Source organism: Protopterus annectens, chromosome 6.part0 (genome assembly GCF_019279795.1).
Source record: "Protopterus annectens isolate FY-2018-M chromosome 6.part0, PAN1.0, whole genome shotgun sequence".
In the NCBI taxonomy this organism is placed as follows: domain Eukaryota; kingdom Metazoa; phylum Chordata; order Ceratodontiformes; family Protopteridae; genus Protopterus; species Protopterus annectens.
Genome location: NC_056737.1, coordinates 844812264 through 844840243, shown reverse-complemented (window position 1 = coordinate 844840243; position 27980 = coordinate 844812264). Strand labels below are relative to the sequence as shown.

The 27980-nt window shown below is 37.6% G+C and overlaps 1 protein-coding gene across 1 annotated transcript in view; it reads left to right on the top strand.

Annotated features, from left to right (window-relative positions):
• The window catches only part of LOC122804575 (tumor necrosis factor alpha-induced protein 2-like), a 572021-nt gene that overhangs the window by 363953 nt on the left and 180088 nt on the right, over window positions 1-27980 (top strand). The window contains exon 8 of the mRNA XM_044074523.1: window positions 12742-12842. Within this exon, the coding sequence (XP_043930458.1) occupies window positions 12742-12842 (101 nt within the window). The remainder of the gene's footprint in view (window positions 1-12741; window positions 12843-27980) is intronic.

Sequence of the window (27980 nt, the reverse complement as noted above, 5' to 3'; positions counted from 1 at the left end):
TTATAACAAAATATGTTTTAACTACAATTCTCATAAAACCAGAATTTATTCAACATATGTATTATGAAGGTGTGTGTAGATTATAAAAGTATTTAAAAATTGTGAAAAACTATATGAATGAATATATCAATGCTGTTAAACTGCATCAAATCATTTTCTGCTTTAGCTATTAAAACTGGTTTGATTGTTACATATTCATTTTTAGGCCAGGTGAAATAAAAGATTTCAACCTAAGCTGCCATTTTAATTCTCTGTTCAACAAAGAATTTTAAAGCAGAAAATGTTTTTCTGTTTTTCAGACTGTTTATAATGATAATTTTCAATTAACAAAGTCTTTAATTTTATTCAATTCTCCTTTTCCAAACTGTGTACCAAAAAAGACACTAAAATCCTATGGTCACTATTGGCAATTTCACGTAAAATCATAACTATACACTGGAAAAATGAGGCTTCTCCTACGTTCAAGGAATTTAAGAATTTAACATCAACAGTTGCTCACATGGAAATATTAACAGTGAAGAACAGAACTAAAAGATCTACTTCTTACTATTACTCTTGGATGAAAGTACTGGAAATACTCGAAAAGATCGATGAAGATATATCATCTTATGTTTCTAACTTTATATAATATAAAATTTCAGTGTTATTTGCATAGACACCAATGTAAATAGTTATATAATGGTTTGAAGTTAGTAATGTTTTAGAATTGTAAATATGTTATTTATCTATATTTCATGTAATGTTTCTTAAGACATCTTATTTGAAATAATAAAAAAATGTTTAGTAAAAAAAGAATTAGTTTATTATGCCTGTCTGATAAAGCTCTCGGATTAAATGTAGAGCATACTGAACAGGCTATGTTAAGTTGGTCCAGTCTCAGACAATAAACACACTTCTTATGGGCATCTGAGTTTGGGATTATATGCCCACAAGAAGTGCACTTAAATCCAGTTGGTTTCTCCAACATAGCTAAAAGGAGAACAACTCCTAAACTAAGAAAAATAACAGTAATAGCAACAACAACTTTTTTTTTTTTTTTTTTTGGAAAGAAAGGGTAATTGTTCGGAAGAAATTTCCAAATAAAACAATGATAGTTGTTAGCCAAAACAGCCTGGAAAAGGTGCAAAATGAAAATAGAAAAATAGAGAATACCTGACAGGTAAAAGAAAGTATCAACAATGCTATGAAAACTACTACGACTTAGTAGAAGTCAAAGAAAGGTGAAAGAAATCCCTAACGCCAGCGACCGCTAAGAGGGAGGATATAAGAAAAGACTAACAACGTTTAAGAAAGAACTATATACAATTTTTAACAATTAGCAATTAGAAGAAAAACTGCTTTTTATGCTCAAGAGCAGAACCTATGTCTAAGCATGATGGCGGCAAATGACATCTGAGGTAATGGGGATGGGATAGAGCATTATGGATAGAGGGAGGAGCTCAAGAGCTGGATCAGAAGTCTAGTGTATGTGGCTGAGTGGGATCCAAGGATGGATCTGAACCCATTAGTTAGGAAGAATGAAAAGGACATCAGATTCAGTCTTTTAACTGAGGTTTAGTAATGAAATCTCTATAGATTGAAACCTAGATTCAACTAGCAGGAAAGCATTGTCAATATCATCATTCATTACCTCATCTCAACTGTCTTAGAGCAACCAAGAATTAAAACATCAAGACGAATCAGTGCAAATTGCCGTAAACTTTATTAACAACATTGTTTTAAAATGCCATGGTGAGGTTCATAAATGTAGTATTTCAGCTGCTATAGTATTTTAGGAGTGTAGAAAGCAGTTCTTGCTTTTCATAGAGCCATATATAAATAATAAGAAATCAATCTGTAGACTATTGCTTGCCTAGCCAATAACCAGGCAGTGACCAAAGGTGAGAAGCAAACCAAGTACCTTGTGTCCGTCCTTAGGGAAAATACCAAAGGTGAGAAGCAAACCAAGTACCTTGTGTCCGTCCTTAGGGAAAATACCAAAGGTGAGAAGCAAACCAAGTACCTTGTGTCTGTCCTTAGGGAAAATACCAAAGGTGAGAAGCAAACCAAGTACCTTGTGTCCGTCCTTAGGGAAAATACCAAAGGTGAGAAGCAAACCAAGTACCTTGTGTCTGTCCTTAGGGAAAATACTTGACTGTAGTATATTTATATCTGGTAGACCTTAGTTTTTATACAGCTATTGAAATATTTCCTAAAACGACCTTAGTCCATGCTCATTCATTACGCTATATAAATGACAGCTAATGGTATTTCTAACACCTGCAGAGCACTGCAATAGCTCATGACACAAAATTCACAAAGTCTTTCCTGCCATTATTATTATTTTTTTTAATTATTATTTGTTAGCAAGGTATGCCTGCTGTGCTGAAGTGTCCCTTTTGAGGTGTTCTGGTAGCACGGTCAGGTTAAGTGACTTGTTTAAAGTCACACAGTAGACAAATATAGACTGATGAAATCAAATCTTGAATAAGCAGCTTGTTAAAAGCTCATTGCCCTTATCCAGATGAAAAGCTAATATTGCTTTATTTCTGTTAAATGCATCATTGCATCTTTTACACAAACTTCTCTAGAAGCCAGAAAATTCTCCAGCCCCTTTCAACTTAATACAACACTACTCCACCAGTAAAATTTTACTTTGTCAAGAAAAATTACTAATCACTATAACCAAGTCATCTAGTGATGCAGGTGACTCTTTGTATTCAAATTATGTAGCTTAACTATGGAAACACATTCCACTACCACTACATCCATTCAGAATGCAAACTCATTTAAAACACAGCTAAAATGTTATCTGTCAAGTCAATGGGTGTGCTTCTGTATATCCCCAGGATAAATGACAGTGTTACCTTCAGCTTGCCATATCATCAGTCCATATTCTACTCATTTCAGAATGCAATATTGCACAACCAGTCTTCACAATACATGAGTAGTTTTATTAGCATCTCCTATCTGTATCCGTTATTTTGTGATACTGCTCACCTTCCACCCCTATACTTTTAATATAAACCTTATGAAAGCTAGATTTATAATTGTCTCTGAACCTGCTTTACACCTTACCACTTAAATACAATATTAATATTTTCTACCCTACCTAGCTCCTTCCCTTGCTTCTATTTCATTGAATTTCTAAGCACTAAACAAATGATCTGTTATATATCTTGACAAACCCACTAATACACCTCTTCAAGTGCTCAATTTTCAATATCTACAAATGCGTAAGTATCATTTATACTTTACTAGTTGCCTCTACTTTCACGTGAACGTAATCTAATTAGCAAATGCATGTGTAGTTGTTTGTGTATATTATTCAGTGTCCATGTAGTTTACTGAATGTCTGTTTTAAAAATTTTGTAATACAGTGGAGCTTTTCTCCCCAAACCTCTAGTAAAATGGGGTTTTTAGCTAAATCCAGTAAGACAAACCCAGTAAACTTAAGCAAAACAAAATAAAAAATAAAATACAATTTTATTTTACAACAGTATATTACTAGCATAGGGAATACAACATGTTCTATAATAATTATCCTAGCCTTCATGGTTTGGCAAACAATAGCATCAACCGTAGCCCACACTAAAATCTGGTTTTAATAGCCACATCTCAGAAAAATCAGTGTATATAGTGTTACCTGAATTTCATGAGGATTTAAAAAGTTGGCATAATCTATGTCCCTGTTAAGACTGTTGGAGAAGTATAAATAGGAAAAGGAGTTCATAGAGTTTCTTTTCATGGTAGAAAGAACCCCACTGCAAGTCTGTTATAATTCTTCGGAAGAGCTAGCCCTGCATTGACAGTTTGTTGAACAAAGCTGAGAAACTGTGTCGTTCCTTGAAAAACTAAAGTAGAAACAAAAACACATTTTTGCTGGATAGGGGTAGTCACCCAATCCATCATATCAATGTCTGGTCTATAGTGCTCTCACCACTTAGTTTATGCCATTCCAAGACTCAGAAATGTTGGAGAAAAAAGCAAAACAACTGATCTAGCAATAATACATCTGGGAATAAAGTACTAATCATTTACCATTCTCTACCTCACTAATTGAAAGTGAAGTTGTTTCCAATAGCAGTCTCTCTTACTATGATGACAGTGTTAAAAGATATTATGGGAGTAATTTTCTTTTTGAATTATGGAATTCAAGACAAAGACAGCCCATAATGTAAATGTTCCAGAAAATAAAAGAGCACAGTGTAATAATATACTGGTAGTGATGAATAACTTGCTTTCAGATTTCTTGTGTGAGAACTCTTATAAAAACTGCAACATCAATAGTCAAGGTACCCATGTTCTTAGTACTTTTACATGATAGCTAGTGATAAAATATTCTATTTTCAGTATGAGCATGATAGATATTATGTATTAATTATAAACATTTAATATATAACCTTTTCTGCTTATTCTGTGTATCCTCCTATAATTAGTCTGTGCATCTCACTAATAAAAACATTGCCCCCCTATAATATATTCCTCCTGTATTGCTATAAAAACAGCCCACATTATAAAGTACATACTCAGCTGCCTATGGTTTGTTCTGTTTAACTCACCATTCATTGGAAAAGATGGTGGGTATGCATGCCTGCTTCCCCTATATTGCCAGCCTTGCAGTGTTATGTTTTGTACGGCAGTCTACCATCTGCCTCATGCTCACAAACAACCTGTTGCTTAGCATAAACAATTATATATGTGAGACGTGTAAATACTTAACTAATCTAGAGGCTTTCCTCTAACTAATGAACATGTCCTATGAGCAACACACTCCATCAACAGAGTCAAATTTAAATCATACTAAAATAACTTAGCTGATGCTGTAAAAATGTCCTTACCAAATCTTCCCACAACTAAGAGCATTAGGTCACAGTGAAAAGCAAACTCTTCATCTCACTCATGCAGCCCTTCTGGAACCAAATCATTTCAAATTAGGGTTGCCACCTTTTCAGATGCTCAAACTGGGACATTTTTTTGTAGAAATGTGAGATTTTGTAGGACAAAAATACCTATGGCCAGTGCAAATGACAGAACTTCACTTTTTTTTGCCAGAATAAAAGCTTATTTTTGTAGCATTTGAGTTGCTTACACTATTTCTTATAATATTTATGTGTTCCAGATATAAAATAACTGTTTTATGCAACTATTAAACAAAACTTAAAAAGTATATTTTGTCTTAAAATCTCAGGAAATCTGCCATTTTTTAGTTTTTTTCACAGGACACACCTGCCCAAAGTGGGACTGTCCCTTGCAAAGAGGGATAGGTGGTAACCCTATTTCAAATATGTCACTCCTAACCTCAGTAGTAACTAAAATGTTCAAGTGATAGGTCACTCTGTATCTAGGCAAACAGACTCACAACTCGCAAGGCTGGACAAAAAGAGGGTTATAATGAGTTGTCTTTCAGGTGCCAGAATCTCAGATGTCAGAAGGGTCCTAAGAACCCTTTCACCTGCCAAATGTAGCTACAACAAGGTAGCTGTCCATGTGAGGATGAACAACTTAAAACACAATGCACTGAGGGGCATGCAGAAGCATGTCAGTACTTTCCATGCATGTGACAAATGCAGGCAAACCTATGGTCTTGGGTGGAATCCTTCCCTCACCTCAAGTATGCCTAGATACAAAGAAAAGATAATTGGTCACAACTGACTAAATAATTGGTGTCATTCCAGAATGATCCTGTGTGTGTTAGCATTGGATGAGATGCCCAACATTCCAATTTGCTTTACTAAGAATGGCCTGCATCTCTCATTCCAAGGCCTCCCCATTCTAGCTAAAGACTTTGCACCCCCATAGTGCCGTTTTTAAGCAGTGTCCACTTAACAGACATTCCAACATAAATAAAAAAACACATAAACCTCAACATTAAATTACATTAACATGGCTCTCTTCAGTGCAAGGCATCTCAACAATCAACTGGCTGTTCTTCAGACTGTCCTGCATTTGAAAAACATCCAGGTCTGTGTAATTACATCTGCTTTATGGGCTTTTGAACTGAGTCAGTGTGACTTTTACATGTGTGTTTCATGGTGGGTGCTGTCTATGATGTGTGATTGTGAGGCTGCTGAGGGTAGTCTTTTCTTAAGTTACATTTAGCCTAGGCTTTTGTGGTTTAAGTGGATTACTTAAGATCATCAGTATATGTATGTTTGGTATGTGTTGCGTGTGCTTTCTGTAGTGTTGGGTTATGAGTTACTAACAACCTGCTTATTTGTTTCGACTTTGTGAGAGACTTGCCTCTAAAAACAGTGTATAACTACATCTCGCACACACTGTGTCTTCTGGTTTAAGTGGTAGGTGGCTCTCAGTAAATTGCTGCATTGTCTCTGGATGCTCTTTTCAAACAGACTGGCTACAGAAGTGGTTGGAAACTGCAAAACCATCATTCCGGGTGCTTACTAATGTGGACGTTGTGCCTGTGGGTTTAGACTTGATTTGCTTGAAATGCTACTTGTCTAAGACACAATATAAATCAACACACAGAGCAGTTCTCTATCTAGTGCAAACTAGGGTCTCTTTACACAACTACAGAATATTTAAGTACAACACAAACTGGGGGAGTATGTTGTATAGAGGAACTTATGGTTCTAAATGCATGTGTGTATACAGTGCAGTCAGCTGTGCCATGCATGATAGGCAGTGTCAGACAAATCCACTTATTTATAACACAGAAAATAAGCAAAAAAAGCACAATAGAGCATACCAACCAATAGCAAGACACTTGGATTTAGCCTCCGTAGCAAGTAATACCCATAACTAACCAGCCTATACAACCTCTTCTGCTGCCAGAAGGAGTCAGTAAGCTAATTGTAGCAAAAACTGGCTAATTTAGCAGTAAAACAGTGCAGACAGTATCAGTACACTCAACATTAAACAATTATAGCAAATGTCTCTTAGCCTGGAAAATAGCTTTATGGAATAGACTTTTAAAATGATACTTATTTGCTTATTGACTACAGATACTAAACAAGGAGAGACAGGAAGTTATGTGGTCAAATTGTCGTAAGTGGTGGATAATGGCAGATATGCTGGCTTTAAAAACACAACTTGAACAGGATGGTGGTTATGAAAAGCATAGACATTTAGCTCTCTAGCTGAGTTGCTTGGAACTGCTTTAATGCAAAAGCACGTTCTGAATTAGCTAGGCACCTACTCACCACATAATAAGGAAACTGATTTAATACCAGCAGTTAATCCACTTAAATGGCAAAATGGCATGAAACTATTTAGTGAAATTACTAATATAGATTTAAAGATTAAGCTAAAGCAGATACAGACTGATAAAATGAATGTAGAATACAGATCAAGAAATGAAAATTCTTCACATATTTTAAATGTAATGGAACTATCACAAATCAACATTTGTTTAAAATAACAGCAAATATAGCATGAGAATTTTCAGACACAGCTCTATAGATGACTGATCTGGAAGTACCTTAATCAAACTTACAAAAAGTATAATCCAGCATTGGGAATAATTTTGAATGTAATTCACCAACCTTGCTACCTCACAACTGTTAATTGAGTTGCTCAAGACAAAAATGTACAGGATCTAATTATTTTTATATGCATTACATTGTGCAGCACACATGGGTTTCTTAAACAAAACAACTTGTTTTCATTCTAAACATTCTATTCAAAACAGTTTTCTTTTGGAGGCACCATGGGTGGCATTTTAATTCCATTAGGAGAGTCTTACTTCCATTTTGACCTCTTCAGCATCATTAATGTTGTATGAATTATGCCTACACAACTCCTCATTTTGTGGATCTCCACAGTTACTGATAAAATAATGAAACAAAATACTTCATGCTGCAGTTATGTAATATGCCCCTTACAAACCATTATAAAGGATGGAAATATCTTTAATAGAAATGCTAACTTTACGATTATATCAAATAGTCTTCCTAGGGTCTTAATCCTGTGCATTTCTTTAACTGAATAGCTGACCAAACAAAACCAAACAAGTAGCTCAGCACAGCACATATACCTGTCACAAAGAAAGTATTTAAATTAAACTTGCAATCACCTTTCTGTAACCTGTTTAGTAACTTGTTTTGAATACTTTATAACTCTGTTTAAACATGCATTGCATTGAATAGTATTATTACATCTCCCACAAGAATAACCAATGGAACTTGTCAGGCTGTCCATTATTTCTGCATCTTTGTCTTATCTCTTGAATCTCTGTTTTACTAGATTACCCAGAACCTACTAAAATAGACATAATTTTTTCGAATCAAACTATGAAAATAGCATCATCTACTTTTATAATCCTATGACTATGTATTCATTCTGCTGAAGAGTTAGAGATCCATTTCAAACTGTAAATTGAATGTAGAAAAATATACCTTTTTCCATCTTAATTTAAAATACAGAAGTAATAGCTCCCCAGTACGTCACTGACACGTAGTGATTAAGTATTTAGGAATTAAATCTAATCCAGATAAGCTTTTGAATACAATAACGCAAACAGACAGAAAAAAGATGACTTTTAACATTCTTCACAATTTAATAATAAAAAAAAACTTCAAAAATAAATTGTGTACTTTATCAACAGAACAGTCTCAGTAATACCACCAGACTAATTTAAAGAATGAACTATTCTACACATACCTCTGGAATGAAACACCCAAAATAGCCCTTAATAAATGAATAGATCCAATTAGCAAAGCAGGTAAGGATTTCTGTAGCCAAAGTATTAACCAGTACTTAGTACTAATGAATGAGTCCAAATTAAAAATAATTTTCAGATGGCTCATCAGTAGTAACTGTTCTCATTCATCATCAGTAATTTAGAGCAACATAGTAAATTCTCAACAAAATTCTAAAAGTCATCTTTCTTAGTACTGGTTGTCATTTCTGGACTCTGAAGTGGTAGAAGCAGGCATGGAAGAATATGACAGAAGCAATTTAAAGTTCTTCCCCTTTGATGTTTATTCATCAACAGTTTCTGATCTTTAATAATATATATATATATATATATATATATATATATATATATATATCTATAGTTTATGATCTTTAATAATGTATATATATATATATATATATATGTGTGTGTGTGTGTGTGTGTGTGTGTATAAATATATATATATATATATATATATATATATATATATGTGTGTGTGTGTGTGTATAAATATATATATATATATATATATATATATATATATATATATATATATATATATATATATATATATAAGGTGGAAATGTATTTCTTTTGTTTTATTTTTTATTATTTTCTTAATGCTGTGTCCAGAGGTAAATGGGGTATGTTGTATATTGCAAATAGATTTTATAATGGCTGTTTAGGGATAATTTACAAGAAATAGTTTTTAAAAGTTTGTGTTTGTGTGTGTGTGTTTGTAAATACATTTATTTATTTTGAGGGGTTATGTGCAAGCAGTAATGCCTGACAGGGTGTGTTTTAATGTGTAATTAATGCCCACCCAGGGGTGTTATGAGGGTCTCTACATCCCTGGAAGGGCATTAATTACACATTAATACACACTCTGGAGGGCATTATTGTGCTTAGATAATGGGCTGTCTGTAAAATTGTTGTGTTTTACTTGCTTATTTATTTTTTAAGTACTATATTATTTTTATTTATATATATATATATATATATATATATATATATATATATATATATATATTTAATATTTAACATTTGTTTACCGAGAAAGTCCGATTGGACACAGGTCCTTTTTCAGCAGAGGCCTGGGGAGAAAAGCTCCAGTTAAGCAAAATTGCAAGTTTGAGTTACAGTTACAGGTAATACAAGACTTACACAAAAACATAAAGTTTATATACACTGCAAAAGAAAAAGGCTTGTCTGCAAGCAAACTCAAAGTGTCAAACATAAAAGTTACAAAAAAGATAAAAATAAAATATCTTAGATAAACATGTGCACTAGACATCACAGTATGAGTATGTACATATGTATTTAAGTCATTTGTCATGCTTGGGAAGAAAAAGAGACTCCTGAGAGAAGGAGAGGACAGATGCTTCAGAATTTATTGGGAGGGCAATGAGATACAAAGTTAGTTAGAGATGGAGAGTTGAGCAGTTAGAGGTCTATCCAGGGGAGTTACAAGAACAGAGCCAGAAGTCTTTCAGGTGTAGTTTTAGGAGTTTTTAAACTGTGTTAAAGAGTGTTAATGTGAAATAGTTCCTCCATTTACTGTTTCAAACTTTCTGTAGTATATGTTAATGGTGTTGAAGGAAGCATTTTACATCAAATATATATATAAAAATAATAAGCAAGTGAAACACAGCAGTTTTACATACTCTCTCCCATACACACATACATTCTGTTCTGCTTTCACACACATACATGTACACACACACACACACACACACATACACACACACACACACACACACACACACACACACACACACACACACACACACACACACACACACACACACAGTGCCCTCTGCTTTCATACACACAATCACTCACACAAGATCTGTCTCACCCTATTTCTCAGTCTCTCACAGTCTCCAGCTGCTTTCATACACACATTCAGTCTCACTCTCTCTCAATCTCTCTCACACAGTCTCCTCTGTTTACATAGATGCAGTCACTCACACATCACTCTCACTTTCTCTCTCACTCTCTCCATCTCTCTCTCTTTTTCATACACACACAGTCTCTCTGCTTTCATGCACACATTCACACACGCATGCAGACAAAAACATAAACATCCTACTGTTTCGCTCGATCAGTCGCTCTTTCTCTCTTACTTACATACACGCACACACTGTTACACATATGCTGTATTTTATTTTATTTTTTATTTTACACTCACTAAACAGCAAAAGCACTGCTTGGTGAGTGTGAAATAATGGCTCTCTCATTCTCATTCACTGCACACATACACTCACACACAGATGTAAACACACACATATGTACCCGTTTTGTTGTCTTCTTTTTTATATTTTACACTCGCTAAACAGCAAAAATGCTGCTTAGCGCACATAAAATAATGGCAGCCATTCCGTTTCCTCAGTCCGAGCTCCATGGCAGCTTGATAAGCTGCTGTGAAGTGACAGACTTGTTTTTCACCAAGCATTACTTGTACATTAATACCCTGCTGGAGAATGCTTGTTTTCCAATCAGGGTATTGATGTACAGTTTGCCCATTGTCTAATCAGAAGTAAATGTACTGCTTTTGCAGTACCTCACAACTGTCTCTGCTTCTTTGGAATGTCCATGCTATGACATGATTGGTCACACCTTCTACGCATGACCACACACACCTTGGTGTCATATGGTTGTCATGCCCCCTGTGTCCTACTTTGGATCATTGAAAAGGTGTCAACCCTAATTGAACTGGTAGTAGACTGGCGAGCCAGAAGACCCAGTAAAGGACATGGGGCAGTGGGATAGCTGACAAATGGAAGGAAGGAGAGAAGAAAAGGAGTAGAAATATATTGTATATATATATATATATATATATATATATATATATATATATACACACACACACACACACACACACACACACACACATATATATGTGTGTGTGTGTGTGTGTGTGTGTGTGTGTGTGTGTGTGTATATCTATGTATTTGCAGTTGTTGCCATTATTTTATTTGGTTATTAAAGGGGAGAGCAAGATGAATCCAGTGTTTTATTTTCAACATCTCCGTGATGATTACAGCTCATTTATTTTTTGCTGTAGTCCATAAAAACGAAAAAAAGAAAAAGTCACCTCTGAAATTCAGATAAACCATCACAAATCCTCAAAGCATAAAATTCTACTCTGCTATAAGAAGCTTTGTATAGTCAGTATTTACATGTGTGTATTTGTATATTCCTTCCAGTATGAACCTGTTTTCAACACCAATGTGGAATAGCCTGCTGTTTGCTAGTTATGGTTGGTGATTTTTAGATCAACTTTTTAGTTAAACTAGTCATGTGCTTAAGTAAAATAAAAATGCAATGAGTAATTTTGCGCTTCTTAGCTTTATATATATCTTTGTAATGTTGAATGGAGCAAAATAGCTCAGAAGCATGACCTCTCACAGCCATTTTGCAGACTATCCCATTCTGTTCTATAAAATTTTTATTAAAAAGTAAATATAAAATTATACAACAGCAGCAGTAACAAAATCAAGTGGAGAATATACTGCACAACAAGTTTTCGGGTGATTAATGAATTTTGCTGTTTTTTTTAAATATTTACACCATATATTTCATAAGAAGAAACATATTTTTCTATCACTAGACGCCTTACCTTGACTCAATCAGGGCAACTGATAAAATACTTCAGGTGTCAATGACTGTAGTATGACATAAATGTGCTATTCAGACTTCTTGTCACTGTTTCATTATTCAAGAATGTAAGCAAGATTTTGTCCTTAGCTCTGTGGTGTATCAGTGTTGCTATTCTGTGTTCCAACAGCTTTGCAGATTTTGTTGGACATTTAATTTAGCTTAGGCAAGGTGTGGTATTTCAAACCAGTTTCTATGAAATGCATGTAAATTTATTGCACCTTTGTTTTTTTATCATAGACATTACCACATTCCTATCATACACTAAATCTGAAGGTGTTACCTTGTAGTAACAAACGTCTCAAGTTCAAACTGTTTTAACAGTTTTAGTCCTGTACACAGTAGGCAGCACAGTAGCTCACAATTTGGGGCTCTTATACCATCTGTGCATTTATTGTTTATTATTTGCCAAAAAGAAAAGGCTGCATTTATAATGGAGATGTTGGCATCATTTTAATTTCCAGATTATACATCAAGCAGAAGAATGTGCTAAACAAATTTGTCCTTTAATCGGAGAATCCATGCTATACAAAATGCTGACAGAGCTAGTACTATTTTTGAAAAGGTAATGAATTTCCATAAGTGCTTTGCTTATCACCTGTTGTTTGTTCTTCATGCATTTTCTGGCATTTTTTTTATACTGCTACTCTATGCCTCGCAGCACAAGTTTGTGAATATTACTAACCTATAACTGCTGAAAGTATCGAAGGAAAAAAAACAACTAATATTCTCCTGAACTGTTAACAATCATATAATAAGCTCTGTGACAATGAAGGATAAAGCCCTGGCTATGACACAAACAGCCTGAGGTTGACAAGCAGATCAGGCTGGGCAGGTAATGATGGAGGTGATAGGCTGATGTAAGCTTGCCCATCTGGGGGAGAGAGAGGTGCTGTCTAGTCAGTCAATCGCCACCATGTAGGTGAAGCCTTGTGTAGCACAAAATGCTCAGGACCATGTGTGTGGTCTTGGTAATTCCTAGCTCTTGACAGTAGCCCTCATTAACATGTATATAAAAGCACACAGAGTGAAGGAGAGTATGTATTCAACCCCACTTTGATGTGGATGCTCATATCAGCTACAATGGTTCATAGGTTCATAGGTAGGTACTAGGCTATCAGCCCAAGGGCTACGTAAGCCTAGCCAACAAGGTTCCCTGGCTTACACCACCCAAGAAAGTTATTTTCCTGTGCCACTGTCGAGCAGAGACACAGAAGTGATCCCCGGGGTGTATTTCCCATTTCCCATCCACTCATCAAGATTTTTCTTGAAGAGTGCTAATGAAGAACTTTGCTTGACATAGATGGGTAGCCTGTTCCAGAGTATGGGAAGTCTCTGGGACAGGAATCTATCCCTCCAGTATATCCTGTTTATTGTGGTGACAAGGTTTAGGTCCCTAGAGCGTGTAGCCCAGAGGGATTGGGATTTCTTTAGGTGTAGCATGTCCAACAGCTCTGGGTTTAACATAGCTTTATATGTTAGGCAGAGATCACCTCTGAGTAGGCGATATGCAATGGAGTAAAGCTGGAGATTTTTGTGGTGGTCAGTGTAGGGCATTTGTTTGAGGCCAGTAATCCTCTTTGTGAGTTACTTCTGTGGCCTTTCCAGCTGCTGCAGATGTCTTGTGAGGCACATTCCAAAAGGGGTGTTGTACTCTATAATGGGTCTAATGAGTGTCGAGCAGAGGGGAACAATGACCTCTTTTTTCCTGGATGAGAACCCTTTTATGATGAGGTGTGCCATGTAGAAGGACTTCCTGACTACTGTGGTGATGTGACTATCAAAGGACAGATTACTGTCCACCTGGGTCCCAAGGTCTCTTGTCACACATTCGGTGTTAAGTAGATTGCTGCCTGTGTGGTAGTTCATGGGTACAGAGTTTTTACCAAAGGGGATGACACTGCACTTTTTGGCATTGAGCTTGAGGCCATGGCTCTGACACCATGCATCTGTCTCAGCGAGGCCCTTCTGTAGGATGTCCACATTATTTGGGGACTTGACTATGGCTCCTAGTTTGCAGTCATCTGCGAACTTCTCCATTACTGTTAGGCAGTAATGGAGATGATGGGGGGGTTCTCCTGCACCCTAGTGGCAGGAGTCTGCAGTTAGAACCCATCTGATTGAAAGTTGCTGGAAAAGGGTTCAGTTTTGAGCTTTCTTATTGATTAATTTGTTTAAATCAGTTTGCTCTTATTTGCTGCATAAGCAAATCCAAGTCATCTGCTGATTTCCTCAAAACCTAAGTAGAATTTTTCACTCTATATTGCACTTTTGAACTGCATTTTTACCATATCACTGCTTATTTCAACTGTTTTTTTTTTCTGAAATTGTTGCACTTTGCTGTAGCATAGATTAGGTTCAGACCTGCTGAATCTAGTTCTGTTTTTATAACTTGAGCACTAAACTAGGCCAACTCTTCTTGGAGAGGGTTCTCCTGCACCCTAGTCGCAGGAGTGTGCAGTTGGAACTCATCTAATTGAAGGTTGCTGGAAAAGGGCTCAGTTTTGAGCTTTGTATTGGTTAATTTGTTTAGATCAGTTTGTGCTCGTTTGCTACATAGCACCACGTTTGTGCATCATTCACTGCCGCACAGCGGTGGGCACTGTTGGTGGTTATAGGTGCAAACACTTTTGCTTGCAAATTTCCCCTTAGTACTCTACCAGGTGCTTCATCAGTGAGGTCTTATGATTGTCCCTCATTGACAGGTGGTACATTCAGTGAAGCTCCTGAGGTACCAACACAGATCCTACACACTAGATCTTTTTTGTCCACTTCTTCTGACCTCTACTTTATCTGTTCCTTCCTGTCCTTTCCCTGTTTTCTGATTAAATCAACTTACCTAGCATTATGGATGGACAATTTCCCACAGTTTCTCCAGCCAGCCTGCTTGACATGGGCATCCTGAGACAAGGTAACAATTGCCTCATGTACACTGACATCCCACTTCCTCTAGTACGCACAAATTCATTATATGAGAGGTACATCTATATCAAGAACCTAGAATCCGGGCTCTCTGGCTCACCAGTTAGTCCATTTGATACTAAGCAGGTTCTCAGCATGCACACCTCACTTCCTGCACCTACCAAACCAACAACACATAAACCTACATATGCGGAGGTCCTTACAAGAAGCTTTCCTAAACATCAGAGACCCCAAAACACACACCAGTGTCTCACCAGTCAGTTCCCTAAGGAGTAACACAAAAGCAAACATCTTAGTCATAGGCAACTCAATTGTGAGACACACAGATGTCCCTCTCACCAAGTTGGATAAGGAAAAGGTCACGGTCAGCTGTCTGTCAGGTGCCAGGATCCACCACATCACATACGCACTCAAGTCTGTCAACAACAGGCCCTGTTATGACTCTGTCATAGTCCATGTTGGTGTGAATGACTTGAGATGTACCTCACTGGACTATATAAAGAGAGAGACATGACTGAGCACTCGGATTATGTGTCTCAGGCAAGTATGTCCCTAGCTTTAAGCTGCATTTTACCTTCGCCTAGGATGATACCTCAATACAAACAAAAAATGACTGACTTCAACAATTGTCTTAGTTTCTGGTGTCATTCAAAGGGGGTCCAGTATGTCAATCTGGGTTGACATGGTTGATAGACGTTGATGATTTGCCAGAGATGGTCTTCGTCTGTCACCCCTGGGATTTTGGTTACTGGCTAAGGCTCTTACCATCCCTATACTGCCTTTTTTAGGCAATGTCACAAGAATAAAATTCCTGATGAAAAAATACCCTCTAAAAACACCCTCAAAGATATGCAGCTAAATGCTAGTAGTCTAAACTAGAAACTACACTCACTGGAAACAGTTCTCACTCTGGAAAATGCTGACATTTGTGCAGTCACTGCAGAGGGCACCCCAGCTATAACAGGTTACATTTCCTTCCACACTTTCAGACCACAAACTGAAGGAGTGAGAACTAAAGATGGTGGTGTATCAATATACATTAAAGGTACACCTTTAGATTGGTTAAACAGCACAAGTCCCTTGAATTACTTCAGATGCAGTTGACTGTTGGTATGCCCTGCCAGCTATAGGACCCCCACCATGAATCAGGAAATCCACTCAGCCTACTTGAATCTACTTGAGTCAATCAAGATCTAACTCACTTGCCCAGAGATTCCTGGACTTCCTTTAACTCCAGTGCCCTGGGCCAGCTAGTTGACACACCCACAAGGGTCTCAAACATCCTGGACCTTGTGCTCACTAACATAGGGAACCGCTGAAGTGCTCCCAGTGTGTGGACATCCCTGATGAAGTCTGACCACAAATCAGTCTTGCTAGAAGTAACTGTAACACAAGACTCCCCTTAGCAACAACTGGACTAAAAAACTTCTCCAAGGCCAATTACAAACTCATACAGGATGGCATAAATAATGTCATAGCCCCTCCCCCCGCTGACGGAACAGACACCTATGCTGAGTTATACACCAATGCTTTATACGAGTGCCTGTACAATTGCATTGACTCTGCTATACTTGATAGAACAAAACAAGATCTTCAAAGAAAAACAAACTGCCTGGTGGATAACTGCCATTAATAGGCTAAACAGTAGAAGAAAGAAATTGCTGTCTAAGAGTAGGAAGGAAGGGTCCCAAAACTGGAAACAGTCCCTCCTCAACTTAAACAAGCAAATGAGACTCCTAGTGAAGTCGTCCAAAGCTAACTATGAATCCAGATTAGCTTCCCTAACTAAGGATAACCACAAGGCATTATTTAGTTACATCCGTAACCTCAAAGGTAAGGCCCAGATCTGAGCTAAACACATAGTTAAGAGTATTACATATATAGAACCTGTGGATATAGCAAACCTGCTGGCTGACAGGCTCAGTGAAAACTTCACTCCCCTGTCCCTGCCACATATAACTCAAAGCATCCCAAACACCTGTCCCCTGCCTATTATCTCCTAGGAGCAGGTCTTAAATGCCCTCTCCAAGGCCACAAACACAGCCTCTATGGGACCAGACAACATCCCAGGTTGTGTTCTACATGGGTTAAAACAGGAAATAGCATCACCATTGAGCACTCTTTTCAATCACAGCCTAAGCATTGGCATCAGCCCAGCAGAATGGAAAACAGCTACCATCATCCCTTTGCACAAAGGGGTGCATCCATGGACACCAGGAACTATAGACCCATTAGCCTGACCACCCGTAGCTGCAAGACCAAAGAACAAATCATCATGGACCTTATTAACAAAAATGTAGGAAAGCTCCAGATGCTGAACCCCACCCAGTCTGGCTTTGTCAAGTGGAGATCATGCCTGTTAAACTTGTTGGACTTCTTTAAGACAGTCACCAAAGTCCTAAATGAGGGAAGACCTGTGTATACGACCTACCTTGACTTAGCCAAGGACTTTTACATGATTCCCCCACTGACGCATCATTGATTAAATCACCCAGCTGGGTAACCAATTGCTGGAATTGAAATCATCCTCAAGTGTTGGTGAATGCCTTCATGAGGCGGACCCTGTTTTTCACAAACTCTCACGAAGACGACAGTGATATATGGACTGTATTTTATATAGCATATATCATGGACAGAAGTAGGTTAAAAAATAAAGATGATAACTGGGTGCACAAGTCCCAGGATAAAAAAAAAAGTGCTCAATCCTCATAGGCGCACTGGTACCAGAACTGGAAAAAATGACAGTGTAGAATCCTGAAGACATGGAAATATTCCTACAATGGAGCTAGGCCAGGCCCAGGGGGGGAGGATGGTCCTCCTGTTGCAGACGGATGTAGCAGTCCACAAAAATCACAAAAAGTGAGAGGCCAAAAAAGAGCCATGCAAACGATCAAGTGGACTATTGAGGATAAAAAAGAAATTATGCATTGTTACTATTATGCAAGAAGCCCAGAATTTCCAGACAACAGATATACAAAAAGATTAAGAGAGAAATTAGAGGAAAGAAAAATGCTTCCACAAGAAAAACTGTCAGAAGCTTCAAATAAAAAAATTGTGTTCATTAATACAACAAATCCATGAAAAACACTATATAGACCAAGAAACCTTGTGCTGTTTGAAAAAGGAAGTAACTAAGGAAGTGTGAATGTTTAAAGAACAAAATTTAGAGACATTTGAAGAGTATAAAAAGAAATGTAGACATGGGAAAGAAAGAAATCTGATATAGTGCAATATTTATGCAAAGGAGAAATCCAAATTCATCAACACAAAAAAGGCAGCCCTAAAGATATTCAAAGAGCTATATTGGCAAAGGCATCCAGATATGCAAACATTTCACAATAAAAAAATAAGATCACAAAAAGGGAATGTAGAACAGAAGATTACTCAAGTAGTAGTTAAAAAAAATAGAAACTGAAGTTATGGAATATTTGCAAAATGAAGGATTCAGTGTAGAAAGTCCAACACAGGTCATATCACAGCATGATGGAAGAACTAGTCCCCAAATTAAGGAGAAACAAGAGGAGCAGGAGACATCTGAAGAAGACATATGAACATAGGAAAGAAAAAGAGGTTTAATATGGTGCATTATACCATGATCCCCCCAAAACGTGCACGCTGATTGGCCAGCGTGCCCGTTGTAAATCGAGTTATACTAATGGAAAAAGGTCCGGTCGCCCGGACTTTTTTCCATTAGTATAACTCGTTTTTTTTTAAACACTGTCTCGCTATGTTAAATGGGTTTAACATAGCGAGACAGCTTTAAAATAAGCAACGGAGATCTCCGTTGCTTATTTTAAAGCTGTCTCGCTATGTTAAACCCATTTAACATAGCGGGGCAGTGTTTAAAAAGCAACGGAGAAAGCACGATCTCCATTGCTTTTTTAGTGTCTCGCTATGTTAAATGAGTTTAACATAGCGAGACAGTTTTAAAATAAGCAACGGAGATGTCCGTTGCTTATTTTAAAACTGTCTCGCTATGTTAAACTCATTTAACATAGCGAGACACTAAAAAGCACGGAGATCTTGCTTTCTCCGTTGCTTTATACAACTCTGATGTACTGCGCAGGCGCAGTACATCAGAACTGCCGTGGATGCCAGACATCTGCGGAAGGGCAGTAAACAGGCATTATACTATGCCATTATTTAAGAAAAGTAACAGTTTCTTTTCTTAAATAATGTCATATAATAGCAATAACCACTTCTGGGTGTGGGTAATGCTAAATTTACCCACGGTTGGCTTTGTTTGGTCCTCGGGCCCTCGGGACCAAACCACACCAACCGTGGGTAAATTTAGCATTACCCACACCCAGGCGTGGGTTATTGCTATAATATTTATGCAAAGGAGAAAGCAAAACTAATCAATGCAAAAGGAGCACCAAAGATATTTGAAGAGAAATACAGGCAAAGACATCCAGATATGAAAAATTTTACAATACAAAAAATAAAAAAACAAAGAGGAAAAGTAGAAAAGAGGATTAGTAATGGAGAAGTTAAAGAAATAGAAACTGAGGTTATGGAGTACCTGCAAAGTGAAGGATTGAGTGTAGAAATTTTAACTCAGATAACAACACAACAGGACAGAGCAATGGACACCCAAATTAAGGAGAAACCAATGGAGCAGAAAGCATTTAATCAGTTGACATATGAAGGTACTTTGGAGCCTCCCATAGGAAACCAGTACAAAAGGGTCAGTTGGAGCTGTACAGCAAGGGAAAGAACAAGAAACTGTGGCAATTCTGACACAGTCAATATTGTGGAGTGATAGGCCAGTGAGTTCTCATATGAAAGAGCAACAGATGATAGAGGATGAAACTGAAGAGAACATGGCACAGGAAGAAGCTCTGGAACTTTCTATAGAATGCCCACAGGAAATGGCAAACAAAGAATGTGCTGTCAGTTTAAAAGAAAATGATCTAAGAGAAGAGTTGCTGGATTTAATAGAGATTGATAGATGAATTAAGATCAATGAAAGAAATTGACTGCAGAAGGTCAATAAAACCCCAAAATTTAGAAGTTTCGTAAAACAAATGAGCACAGTAATTAGGACTGTCTATAGAGTTTCATGCAATATAACAGAAGTAAATAGGATACATTACTGTGCAGCCAAATTGATAACAGATAAAATCCAACCATAAGAACACAAGGTAATAAGGGAAAGGATGGGGAGAAATCCAGTGCCATCATGGACGTTATCAAACAGAGAAAACTATAAAGCAATTAAGACAAGAAGTGTTACTGTTCGAAGATAACAAAAGAGGGAACAGCTCAACAAAAATACTCAGAAAGATAGATGTGATAAAAGCAATAGGCAGTATTATAACGGATCAGGATTTGTCATGCTCTGTCGCAAATAATAAGCTAAAAATATCAGCACAGACAGAAAACTTAGAAGACACATATAAAGGAAAAATACAAAATAAGCAGTTCATTGATGACCCAAAAAAGTTTTATAGGGAATTGGGAAACAAGGTAAAAGGACTTGAAAGACCACCAAAAAAGAAGAAATAGATACATTTTGGAGAAATATTTATGACGATCCTGTGGAACATTGCAAGGATGGCAAATGGATAGAAAAGTAAAAGAAAGAATAAGAAGTTCAAATGTACAGGATATGAAATAGGATGCAGTAATGGCCAGCTAGACTGAAAAAAAAAGTTAAGAAAAGCCTCTGACTGGAACCCCCCAGGCCCAGATGCGGTATCTAACTTCTGGCTAATAGAATTAACATTTTTGCATGAAGATTTAGCCATGAGTAAGAACTATTTATATGGACACCACAAACAGACACCAGCCTGGCTAACAACAGGAAAAACAATGCTCCTACTTAAGAGTGAACCTGCAAGCTACCCTGAAAACTATAGACCAATAACTTGCTTTCCGACAATGTATATACTGTACACTGGAACTGATGCCGACAGAGTTTATAGTCATTTAAAAGAAAACTAAATTATGGCAATAGAACAAATGGGTAATAAAAGAAAGCCATATGAAACAAAGGATCATTTATTGTTAAATAAAGTCACAGCAGAGAACTATAAAAAGGGGAAAAATGTAAGTATGGCATGGATAGACTACAAAAAAATCATTTGATAGTATCCCACATTCATGGATAAAAGGGTGCTTACAAATGTATAAGATACACCCGGCACTGATAAACTACATCACAGTGACCATGAAACAGTGGCAAACCACTTTGCAGTTAAGCCATGATAAAGGACAAATTATTATTCCAGGGATAAAAATCTGCTTAGAAGGATCTGAAGATAGTGCCATTGGATGACTTTTTTATACTCCAATGTCCGGACATCGGTCCTAATATATCCACTGGCAAGGGTTGATGTAAAAACTCTGGAAATTGGGTCTGTTGTGTGTTTCTGCATGGCAGGAAGACCCAAGAATCAGTACTGCAACAATGGTCTACTCAAGCATCTACAATTATGGTAAGTGTGACACAACTCTACTCCAATGGAGTAAGGATTTGCATCCACTTTGGATAACTTGTCAGTAATGTCTGGGTGTGGAATGCTTACAAACGTCTCGAACAGGTCCAGTTATACTGCAGTACAGAGTTTGCTGTTGTCCAATACCTTAATAACTTTTTCAAATAAGTAAATTAAGTTAACCAGGCAAGCTATTCCTTTAATGAACTCATACAGGTTTGGGATTATAAGCTGCCAATATCTATGTGTACGAGGTCCAAAATGATGTGTTTTATTGCCTTACAGACCAGGCTGATAAAACTTATCTGTCTGTAGTTGCCACAGACAGTTGTAGGACTGCCTTTCTGGAGTGAGTATGACCACTGCTATCTTCTATCCTTCCAGAATGATATAAGTTTAAAAGCTAAGACTGAACAGATGCAGGGGTGAGGTTGTGAGATATTGCTTCATTCTGATAAGGAAACAACTTGGCAAATATTCTTGGAACTGGCATTTTCTACCAAAGAGAAGATCTTTTAAGACTTGTTGAGACATGACTGTTAGTGGGGTACAATCACAATGTGTAGTTGGGTGAAGCTGGGGTGGGAGTGGGAGGAGATCTTTGAAAAAAAATGTATCTGCTAATATGTTAATTATGTCCACAGATGCAGAGTGGGTTTTTTCCACAACTTAGTGCAAAGTGGTATATTGTTCATAAGGTTTCTGACAGAGTTGAAAAAGGATATACTGTTGTCCTTGATATAGGTATTTGGAATGTCCTAGGTTGTTTCCTTGTCAGTAGGAACCATTGTCTCATTAACACACTCCTAATTCTGTTAAACTTCAGATTCTAAACTACTCGTGTAAGCCTTCACCTGCATGGTGTCATTTTGTATTGCTAAGCTCTAATTCCCTATGCATTCCAAGTAGTATTTCTGGAGTTAAGCATACTATGGGCATAGCACAAGGCTATCAATCACTTCCACAAGTGAAATGTCTGCAAATATCCCCATACACCCTTTGTGTTCATGCCTCCACTGGTTGTCTCAATTCCACCAAAAAACTTGGATAGACTAAACATCCCAAGACATGTACCACTATTCCTAAGAAGCAAGCAGGCAGTTCTGTCCCAGTCCCAGTCAGCACATCTAGTGTTGAGACCATTAATCACAGCATTGGATGATCTGGATCATAGTTAGCATCGTATCCTTCTATGTTATTGGGCTTCTGCCTGTGAGCAAATTATGGTTAATGTCACATTGTTTTGTTAGAAGGATTTGCATATGTTAATAATGACTGTGTCTGCCACAATAGACATGGCAAGGGTGTGCTTGGAGACTGTGACATTAATATTAACACAAATGGGAGAGACATTTCTGTAATTATGAGTGTAGATAACTTGCGTCAGAGCAGTATGCTATACCAGTATAGGCTCCTAGGTGTATATTAGGCTAACAACCATTAGAAACTTTATAAATCTAACCATGGCTAACAACCATTAGATCCTTTATAAATCTAACCATGCAATCTAAATGTGAGTCACAGGTTTTATGTTTTAGACATTTATTTAGGGGTTGATTTATGCTTATGGCATGATGTACTGGCTGCTTCTGTCCATCAGAGACACAGGAACCAGACCGGCGGTGAATTTCCTATTTCCCATTCACTGGTCCAAGTTATGCTTAAATAGAGTTAGGGAGTGACTTTCCTTCACATGGATTGGGAGCCAGTTCCAGAGAATGGGAATTCTGTGAGATACATATCTGTCTTTCCAAACATATCCTATTTATGTCAAGAATTTAGGTGTTTGGATCTAGTAGCTCTGACGTTGTTTGTTTTGCAAATATGCAAAAGATTCATCACAGCAGGGTCCAAAGATGCCTTGAAGGCAAGGCATACGTCACCTCTTAGAGTCTGTATGAGACTGAGTATAAAGACAGGGCTTTGAGGTGATCCACATATGACGTTGTGTGCTTCCTGTATTATTTTTGTAAGTAACTTTTGCAGATGTTCCAGTTGCTGCATGTCTAGTTAGTTACAGACTGAAAGGGGCATTATACTCTATGATGTGTCTAATGAAGGCCAATTACAGTGGTATGACAATTACTCTGGACCTAGATGCCACATCCTTACTTATAACTTGAGCAGCATAGAAGGATTTACATGTTCGTCAAAGACTATGTTACTGTCTACATGAGTTCCCAAATCCCTGACTAGTGAGCCAATTCTTAGGGGTGTTTTATTGTTGATGTAGTTGCCTAGAGTGGCCAACAACTCATAAGGTACTATATTGCATTTCTTGGTATTGAGTTTTTAAGCCCTGACTTTGGCACCAGTCATTTGTCTGTGTTAGACCTTTCTGTAGGGTGTTTTCATCTCGGGGGATTCTGTGATTGGTCCCAATAAGCAATCATCTGCAAACTTGGTTAGCAAGAGGCCTTTGATATTGGCTTTTAACCTCCAAAAAAATAGGTGGCAATGATGACTGGGCTAAGCACAAAGCCCTGAGGGACTCCACTAATGACTGACCTATTTATGGAGGTGACCTCACTGATCCTAAACTCCTGGGTCCTAGTCATGACCCAGCTGGCTATTTAGCATGTTATAAAGGGGGTTTATGATTAGTTCCATAAGTTTGTTAATAATGCCCGAGTGGAGTATTGTACCAAATGTCTTAGCCAGATCAAGGTAGGCAGTATGTACCACTTTACCCTCATCCACTGCCTTACTGTCCTTTTGAAAGAAGGCCTCCAGTTTCAGTAGGCATGATCTTTCTTTGATGAAGTCAGACTGGGATGGACTCAGTGTCCAAAGGTTTCCTATGCCTTTGTTGTTCATTCCCATGATAATTGTTTCAATGGCTTTGCAGATAAGACTAGTCAGACTAATGGGTCTGATTTTCCGGGATCTGTTGATGGTCCTCCCTTATAAAGGAAGATGACTATTGCAGTCCTCCATTCTTATGACATAAAGTCTGTTTTGAGACTGTAGTTAAATAGTGACAACAGTGGTACTGAAAAGTCATATTTTAGACTGTTCAGGTGGTATCCTGGGATGTTATCAGGGCCCATTGAGACTGTGCTCTTGGCCTTAGTGAGTACAGCCAGGACATGCTGTCTGTTTATACTTGTAGAGGGTATGTGTGATGGTATTTCTTGTGGGGTGGCTAGGAGTGTGTGGAGGATAAAACTGGAATTTAATTTGTCACCCAACAGACTCAGTATATTGCCAGGTTCAGTAAATGTGGCACCATTATCTACCAGTTCAGCATACTGTTGTATGCTGCCCTTGAGGTTTCTGACATAGATGAATATGACCTTATGGCTGTCTTTTGCCTGGGAGGCTATTGTAACCTTGAAGTTGACTTTTTTTTTACATAATTAGCTCTATTAGTTGCCTGTTTAGTTTGACAAGAAAGTTCTTATCTTGATGGGAGTTAAACTTCCTGTTTTTTTCTAATTTTCCCTTTTGTTGTATATCCTGTTTAATTTGGGATGTCAGCAGGATGGTTTGTTTCTGGAGTTACTTATGGGCTTACTTCTGGTAGGTACAGTGACCTCTAAGTATCGACTGACATGGTTGTACAGAGTTTCTGTGAACAATTCTTCATAGGCTGCTGTGTTCTCTGTGTTCTGATGGCAATGAATTCTGACAAAGTGTCACTTAATAAAAGGTTGTTTGTCTTGGAATTGTTCCTAACTGTTACTGGGTTTACTGGGGTTACTGAGTTGATTTTGAAGGAGACAGCTTTATGGTCAGACTTTACCAAGGAGGACATGACATTGGGAGGGGTGCAGCCTTCTCCTGTATTTGTGAATATGAGGACCAGTATGTTGGAGCATGTAGTTGGCATAGGCATTAATTGGTCAAGGCTGTTTGTATTTATGAATTCCAGGAAACTCTGTGCCTGCAGATTGAGGCCCTGAAGAATTTCCAGTCTATAGAGGAATAATTAAAGTACCCCATGAGTAGGGTGTTTGGATGGTGAGTGTCTCCAGTAGGTATAAGTATGCACTGTACATTTCTTGGGACAAGAGACTGACCTATAGCTAGCCATGACATGATACAGGATTTTACCTATGGTGATCTGCACATAGAGAAACTTCAGCGCACCATCATGTTTAATCAACCTAGAGGTATGCTTGTTATTGATATATATCCAGACACCTCCACCTTTAGCCCCTGTCTGTGCAGCTACTGGTCTAAAAGTGTAGAAGGCAGCATGAACCCTTGCCCTGCCAAGGTACTCTCTGAAATTTTAAACCATTGTGGTAACTGCACAGGTGTCTATGTTCTTGAGGGTGAGGAGGGCTTGGATTGAGTATAATTTTTTGTTTAGGCTACTGGCATTGAGTAGTAACTCAGTTGAGTTGATTTTGTTAAGTTTTAGCATTGCCTAAAAAGACAGTGTGGGTATGGATAAAGTTTTAGCTAGTATTTAAAAGCATAGAGGGGAATGGGTGCAGATCAACCCTGGTAAAGCAATGTGGTCTGTTACCCATGTCCTCCCATGCTGACAAATATTGGCTCCCCTTAGAATGACATCAGAAACTCAGGCATTTGTTAAAATCAGTCATATTTTGTTTGTATTGTGGCATCAACCTCGGTGATGGTAATGTGTTGCTCAGTGTTAGGCTCATACCAGCCTGAGATAGTGTGAAAGTTCCATAATACCTCTCTTCATGTAGCCCTGTGAGGCATGTGTCAGGTCATTTACACCTATATGGACTGCGATGGAGTCATGCTTGCATCTGTGGCATAACGACTTGTGTGCATGTGTAATGTGGCAGATCCAGGCTTCAGAACTTCCTGATTTCTAATATGCCTAAGTTTTAAAAGAGTAACAGTCTTACATTTACACGTGCTTTTCAGTCATTATCAAGCCAGATCCTCAAAAGTCTTAATCCAGTTCTAATGATTTCATTCCTGTATCATTTGAGCCCCAAGGGCAAGTGTGAATGCACAGTGCTCTACTGCATCCTGCTTTATGTATGTATTTCAATAATTCAAACATTTCTAGTCAAACCACATTAAGGGGTTTTGTGTTTGTGTATTCACTATTACTGTGTTGCTACAAATTGTTGGTGAAGTTGCATTTCATCAGCTGTATCTCATATTTGTTCTACTCTTACTCTCTCTGTCTGCTTTCAGTCAATACCAGTCTAATTGTTTGGTAGATACAAGCTACACTGGCTACAGAATCAAAACAGCCCTATGTATGGGTGCTGCCTAGGTACACAGAACATAAAGCATTTTGGGGCTGCTTGTAAAACAAAAGCAGCAGAAACAACAGTAACCAAAATGCAGGCGCATTTAATTTATCTATAAGAAATTAAGTTCAGGGTAGGACACTGTTGATTCTGAACAGTGATGACAGTCTAAGTCATTTGCCCCATACTCAGGATAACAAAAGCATTGTTTTTTTTAAGGCAGAAGGACACTCCACATGCTAAAATAATCTGAATCCTGATTAGAAGGAATTAAGTGTTCAAGGGAGTAGTTTCTGATTGAATTTTGGAAAAGCTGAAGAATCTTAATGGAATTTAGAGCTATAGAATAAGAAATTGCTGCTATCAGCAAGGAGAAAGTGTCCTGGTGGTTTCAGTAACTTGGAATGAGAAAAGAACAATTTGTTTAGAAGATAAATGTGGCAGGAAAGTGAAATTTATAAATTCATATATATGACAGATATTTTATTAAGTAAACATATGAATCTAGAGAATAAATATCAAAGGAAAAGAGAATTGTTATCTTAAGAAAGAGAATGAGGGCACAGACCCATTTAAGTGTAGAATAATGCTCTATATGTATTATCACAGATAGGGAGCATGGAGATGGATTAATATACAGGGACATCTGAGCATCTCATTGTAAAATGTCAAAGCTGCAAGCTAAAAGAAGGTCTATTAATGCAGACTGTAGTGCTAAAAGGTTAAATGTTTGCAAAATGCAAGGTTGCTGTGATTTCTGCAGCTGCTTCAGCAGTATTCACGGCTATTCCTTGTTATTTGAAATTTGAAAAGAGAAGGTCCTGTGGTCCATTGAGCATACTTAGCAGCACTCTGTGCTGTATGACCTTGGCTGGATTATTGGAAGAAGTAGTGGAGGGTTATGTTAACACAGTGCAGGGACAGAATGCTTGGCGACAAGCTGATTTACATGGTGGAGGTGAGCACATGGATACTCAGAATTATATTTCTGGTAATTCTGACATCTCAGATTTATCTCTGCAAGTCTCTGATATTATGTATGAGAACCTTTGTGAGCTAAAAGGCAAATTTCTGAAAACGCAGTCTAATAAGTTGCCCAAGACATTATACTTGGACTAACAGTCTAAGGTTGCTTTAATAAAATCCTCTCTG